General features: G+C 34.5%; 1 protein-coding gene and 1 long non-coding RNA gene across 3 annotated transcripts; both read left to right on the forward strand.

Annotated features, from left to right (window-relative positions):
• On the forward strand, positions 387–1,316 carry LOC104719215. Its single transcript, XR_756571.2, has 3 exons — positions 387–774; positions 863–917; positions 1,007–1,316. It is a non-coding gene; the product is annotated as an uncharacterized LOC104719215 (long non-coding RNA).
• LOC104719216 (GDSL esterase/lipase At5g33370-like) lies at positions 3,876–6,042 on the forward strand. 2 transcript variants are annotated; one of them, XM_019231033.1, is made up of 5 exons: positions 3,876–4,240; positions 4,330–4,457; positions 4,546–4,788; positions 5,055–5,307; positions 5,641–5,765. In XM_019231033.1, the coding sequence occupies exons 1-5, from the start codon at positions 3,997–3,999 to the stop codon at positions 5,763–5,765; spliced, it is 993 nt and encodes a 330-aa protein (XP_019086578.1). In that variant the 5' UTR covers positions 3,876–3,996. The 2 variants fall into 2 exon arrangements, with proteins under 2 accessions (XP_019086578.1, XP_010435380.1); XM_010437078.2 differs by having other exon boundaries at positions 3,879–4,240; positions 5,624–6,042.

Raw genomic sequence — 6,702 nt, forward strand, 5'->3', positions numbered from 1 at the left:
GTTGGACTCTTTGAACGTGGGCTTTAACGTTAACTCTATAATATATTTATAAATTAATAATAAATAATAATAATACAAAATATTAAAGGGTATTTACGGGTCGGGTAACAAAACGGGTAAAGGGACGAGTAACGGAACAGGTATTGAAAACTAAATTAATACCCTATACTTGTCCCTTACTCACAGGTAATACAATTATAATACCCTTTACTCAACCGTAAAGCTGCGGGTACCCTTTTTTCGGGACGGGTACGAACCGAGTAACAGGCCGAATACGGGTAACGGGTATTAGTGGCCAGGCCTAGTTGTAACACTAACGCTTGTTTATTTTTAGAATTGTAAGTCATCACACCTTTATTTACTATCATAACTCGATGCTACAAAAAGGTTTGATTTTTTTCTCCCCAATCGCAACTTTCTCTACGAGATTTTAACCCGCGACAATTTTTTTTCTTTTTTACTAATCAAGAGAGATTGTAAAGCGGAGAAAGAGATGAAGAAGAGCAAATTCATCACCATCGCTGGTCTATCTCCACCGAGCAATCCGCTCAATTTTACATCTCTCTTTTGGTTGTTGTCATTAGGCGAGCTTCTTGAATTTTAAAATCTTGACAAATTTTTTTTAAAATGTTAAGAATACGAAATCTTTTGTTTGTTACTCCCCTCGTTAGATATCTTGGGGGAGTCATACTTGGAATTGGTGGTCTTGTAGCATATCTTGTTAGAGCATATGGTGGCCTTACAATATGCTGCTCTTACTTTGTCAAGTCCAAAGTAAAAATATCATTTTTGTTTTCTTTTGTGTTGTTTGTCTTCTTGATTAACTTCATCATTGACATTTTTTGTTTGTTTCTTTTGCCAGGTTTAAATTGGGAGTCGAGGTGACATTTGATCTTTTAGGTGTTCTTTACAATCAGGTGAGCTTTTGTCTGTGAATTTCAATTTTCTTTTAAAATTATATAAGTCAATATATGATTATGCTCCTGGATTTTTATATGTGTCATAGCTCCAAGAAATCCAAGAAAGACTAAGATAGTGGTAAAGATGGTACGTACTGCCATGGCTTATTTTAAGGTTGAATTTGATCCGGTTGAGAAATTAGAGGATGCTATCAAATGAAACTATACGTGCGATGAAGCCGATTGTTTTGTTCTCTCTGAATTTGCGAATCGAGATTCACCTACTTAGAAGGTGAAGCTAACCGAGTTTTTAATATCATTGAAGTTGACGACCAGACGAACACACATGCCCCAAAAGAGGATTCATCCTGCATATGGGAGTGACTAAAAAGAAAGAACTGGTTTAGGTTTCTATAATCTCCCCTAAAGTTGATGACCATATGAACGCACATGCCCTAAGAGAGGATTCATGTAATACCCAAACTTTGTACCCCGACATGGTCAACGGGTTGACTTCCTGGCTCGACTCCTAAACACTCTGCAAAACCACCAGTTAACAACACAAAATTAACACTTCACCTAGCCAACATGCAAAAAGAGAGGGGTGAGTAATGGATAATTACTCAGTGAGGGAAAGCTTCAGGTTCCTGAAGTCTCCGCACTCAAACACGTTTAGACAATCACAAAAGTCTAAACCTAAGACAAACAATAATCAGTGTGTCCTAAAGCTTGTGACACACAAACATAAGCACACACCACACAAATGAGACTAAGTCCCATAACCACCACCACACAGACGAGCACGATACGACGGTCCACACAACATCGTCATCTCGTACATTTCGGGTTCTTCATGCATAAGCACTTCTCCCATACTTGTGCTAATGGATACCTCTTGCCTCTTGCACTTCTTCTTATCACCTCACTCTTGTTGGCTCGTCAGCCAATCCTGATCTACCCGCATTTTTCGCCTGTAGACCACCACACAACTACAAGGATTTCTCTTTGCAGGACTCTCTGCGGCTAACCCGCTTTTACGTGCCTTGGCACCTTATTTCCTCACGCACAAGCACTTATTTTTACCAAAACATAACAGGCATTCACGCAATCACGTCAATATCAATTAACACTCATTCATTTCCTATTCTCATATTTATTCTAATTCTTATATATTATAATACTATATATTTATATACACATAAATAAGATATACTCTCATCCGAATATACGTTAATAATAATTATTTAACATATAGGTATACTCAGGTTAACCTTTAACCTTAAACTAAGTAACTATCCAAACATTTTTAAAATATATAGAAGACACCAACTAGTCTTCACCTTAGCCAAATGGACCGTGTCCTTGTTAAAAAATAGCAATACTGCAAATCCGGTTCAACAATACTTTTTAATCTGCATGATTTAGATTAACCAATCAAATATTATATTCCAATAATAATCTATGATTTAAATCGAATAACCAAAATCCAGTTGTCTTTCCCAATTAAATTAATTAGACCTAAATCTAATAGTTTAATTTACCAGAACTTCATCTTTACGATCCCATGAATTGAGATTTAAAGGAGAAAAGGGGCATTTTCCCAAAGCCACAAAGATAGAGAAATTTAAAAAGCCACATTTTTTCAAAAATTAGGCTTAGTATTTACTTTTAAATAGTGTTGTAGGGATTTTTCTTTAAAACAAAAAAAAAACATAAAATGAACTTTATGAAATGTTTGTTTTGTTATTTCTTACGACATTAACTCACTAAATCTCATTTTTAATGAAATTATTTGAAAAACGTAACATTTCCTTTTATATATTTTCTAGAAAAATATAATACATATACAAGCAAATTACGGCACTGGCTTCAAAGCAGCTATTTATAAAATAGGAAATAAGTTAAAATATTAGAAGAAATAAAACCTGAACATTATTGTCGTCATTGCCAGAATCTAACTCTGCGGCTCTGTGAGTAAATCTGGACAAAGTACTTCAAATAATTCTATCCTATTCCCAAAGGGACCTGCATTTCACTTTTTCAACCAATTTTTTTCATCCAATTAAAACCCAAAATTGAAGAGCATGAAAATATTGGCATGAAATTAAACTTCTCCGCTTCTCTTGGTCTACACTCTACCGCATCAAGTCTTTTCATCTCGCCCCCAAAACTGGTTTTAACTTTTTCCTTAACTACTCTAACTCTCTAAGAGTACAACGCTATGATATTTACTGAATTTTTATTGGCCTACTCCGATAATTTTGATAAATTGATTAATTACTACTGTACTATGCGGCATAGTCCATGCCCTTAGTTGAAATTAGTACAATATTTAACGTACTAATCATAAGTTAAAAAAAATTGTTCATGTATTTAATAGATTCCCTGATATATATATATATATATGTATGTATATATATATATATTTATTCATATGCAATATATGTGATGTTGACAGAAAATTCCAGATTCCAGTTTTAATGTTTTCAAATAACATAGTTGTAATTGTTACGTAGCTTCTTTTGGTTTGTTAGTCTCCCATTTGGATTTGATGAATATATTATGTATATATGAAAATTTGAAACTAAACTTTTCAACAAAATTTTGCTTAAACAAATTCGAGACTGGAATTAGGTAAACATTGATAAAAGAAATAAAAATTGAGTAAACAAATAAAAATTATATAGGTGGAAATTTGTCTGGTTGTTACTAGATATAGCAAAACAACACTGTAGTAATATGGATGAAAAATAAGACATTATCTATAAAAATAAACCTTTACCATCATCACTTATTGATTTTATGCTTTTATCGACTTACCATCACTTATTCATTCTCAACCAAAATCACAACTCTAGTACACGTTGTCTCCCTTTAAAATCAATTCTAACACCAATATGTAAAAAAGCTGGTGAAGACCTCCATTAATGCCCCCCTTTTCCTCTCTATTACTTTTTACATTTACACCTATATATACACAGACAATCATGTTCCCTTCAACATCTTCAGCTCGTAGCAAAAACCTAAACAGAGTTCACATCAACATATACATATATTTTTCAAACTAGCTAGCTAATAGCATTTTTCGTATATATAAATGACGAAGTCGGTGGCTAATTTGGCTCTAGTAGGGTTCTGCATACTGCAAGTAATGAGCTTACTTCTGCCGCAAGCCAACGCTAGGGCTTTCCTAGTGTTCGGAGATTCCCTCGTGGACAATGGTAACAATGACTTCCTAGCTACCACTGCTCGTGCCGATAACTACCCTTATGGTATCGATTTCCCAACTCACCGTCCTACCGGCCGTTTCTCCAATGGTCTTAACATTCCAGATCTCATCAGTAAGCTCTCTTTTCTTATTCTCCAAGAACATTAACACTCTCAACGTTACCAAAAAAAAACAATATGAATAATGATTATCTGTTTGTAGGTGAGCATTTGGGTCAAGAGTCTCCAATGCCGTACCTCAGTCCTATGCTGAAGAAGGAAAAACTATTAGTCGGTGCTAACTTCGCCTCCGCCGGTATTGGAATCCTTAACGACACGGGAATCCAGTTTGTAAGTTTCACCGGCATTACTATTATCATCGGTTAAGGGAATTTTTGAGATCTTGATGGTGAGGGATGTTTTGCCAAATCCAATGCAGCTGAACATAATTAGGATCACGAAGCAGCTTGAGTACTTCGAGCAGTACAAGCTCCGAGTGAGTGGGTTGGTTGGAGAAGAAGAGATGAATCGGCTCGTGAATGGAGCTCTTGTCCTAATTACACTCGGAGGCAACGATTTCGTCAATAACTATTACTTGGTCCCTTTCTCTGCAAGATCTCGTCAATTCTCTCTTCCTGACTACGTTGTCTTTATCATTTCTGAATACCGCAAAGTCCTACGGGTAAGTTTATGATTACAACTCAACTGCTATTGGCTTAATAACCTACTATACTAGTTAAACAGATTTATTTATTTTTTTAGTTGGAAAACAGAAAATTTGGTAGAAATTTATTTCAATCTACTCTAGGAAACACTAGACAGTTCATCTCAACCAAAAAAAACAGGAAACAATTAGTTTATATAAATTTGAATTAATAGTAGTAAATATGTTGAAACCTACATTTTGGCAATTTCTTTCGCCTATGTAAAAATTCAAATTGTTTGTAGAAAATGTACGATTTGGGTGCTCGACGTGTCTTGGTGACTGGAACAGGGCCGATGGGTTGCGTCCCGGCCGAGCTGGCTCAACGTAGCCGCAACGGCGAGTGTGCTACAGAACTACAACGAGCCGCCTCACTATTCAACCCACAACTCGTTCAAATGATAACTGAACTCAACAACGAAGTTGGATCTTCGGCCTTCATTGCCGCTAATACTCAACAAATGCACATGGACTTTATCAGCGACCCACAAGCATACGGTACATGCTCTTATCATTTTGTCCCTCTTAATTAATTTTATAGATTTTCTTTTTCATAAAAGAGAAGAAAGACTTATTTATTGGCAAAATTATTCCAAGACAGGGTTAATATTTGGGCATAAAAAATTAGCCTCAATGTACATAAAAATTTATTGTAAGGATTTCATTTTGACTTTGGTTTCAATTATGTTTTGAATAAAAACAACTAACAAAAAAAATGTTAATTAATATTGTAATTAATATCGTTTTGGTTCATGAAGTTTAAGGCTGCTCCTAGAATTGACTTATTTGTTTACGACCAAATTGTGATTGGCAGGTTTCGTCACGTCGAAGGTGGCTTGTTGTGGACAAGGGCCGTACAATGGGATAGGGCTATGCACACCATTATCAAATCTTTGCCCAAACAGAGATCTCTTTGCCTTTTGGGATCCTTTTCACCCATCAGAAAAAGCAAGTAGAATCATTGCTCAACAAATCCTCAATGGCTCTCCAGAATATATGCATCCCATGAATCTTAGCACCGTCCTCACCGTTGATCTCATGACCTGATCTGCTACTTCTGATATATCCCAAATCCACTCTATGCTTTGTTTTGAGTTTACTTTTCTCTTTATGTATTTTTACATTGGTGGTTTTATTAGTTTCCTTGAGTTATGTTATGAGTTTTGTGTTCGTCAATAATTTAATCACCAATTGTGAGCTAAGAAGTAATATGCAACAATCTTTAAATGTCCATTGTCGTTTTTTCTGTCTTATATTTTTATTCAAATATGAATTAACTGGTAATATATTATTCATGGGCTCATTCTTTATAAGATATCAACTTATAGATCAAACAGTCACGTGGTCAGTTGTTGTACCTACCCTAAATCATAGTTAATAATAATATGTACGAATTAATTTCATTGTCAATTCGGACATTTTAACATCCCCCCTCCCCCCAACTAAAACAATAAAAATATATATATACATTTTTGTGGCTTTGCGTATTTTCGTTCTCGACTAGTATATTTAAAATTGTCCAAGTAAATTATGCCCTTCATTTCGTTCTCAAACTTCTATGTTGTTAATGTTTTCATAAGATATTATTGCTGAACTCATCTTTGTCAAATAGCTTCTACTTTGCGACTTACGTATGAATCATTTCCGAACACCTTAAGCTGTGACTGATCTAGATCATTTTACAAACTTTTTTCAGTTTCTTTTTTTTTTCTTTTGTGCATACTGATAATAGGAAACTGAAATAATGCTAAGTCCATATTATAAATCAACATTTATATATTTCATATCATGTCTTAAGTGTTACANTTTTTTTTTTTTTTTTTTTTTTTTTTTTTTTTTTTTTTTTTGTCAAATGTGCAAGAGCATTTTCATTGAGTGTGTTTTTAAGGGGAA

This window comes from Camelina sativa, chromosome 10 (assembly GCF_000633955.1).
Source record: "Camelina sativa cultivar DH55 chromosome 10, Cs, whole genome shotgun sequence".
NCBI classification, from domain to species: domain Eukaryota; kingdom Viridiplantae; phylum Streptophyta; class Magnoliopsida; order Brassicales; family Brassicaceae; genus Camelina; species Camelina sativa.

Excerpts from the sequence above, each read along its gene's own strand:
- LOC104719216 (XM_010437078.2), top strand. The coding sequence starts at position 3,997 with ATGACGAAGTCGGTGGCTAATTTGGCTCTAGTAGGGTTCTGCATACTG. Across the intron at positions 4,241-4,329 it reads TAACATTCCAGATCTCATCA|GTGAGCATTTGGGTCAAGAG; the intron begins GTAAGCTCTCTT and ends ATCTGTTTGTAG. Across the intron at positions 4,789-5,054 it reads AATACCGCAAAGTCCTACGG|AAAATGTACGATTTGGGTGC; the intron begins GTAAGTTTATGA and ends AATTGTTTGTAG.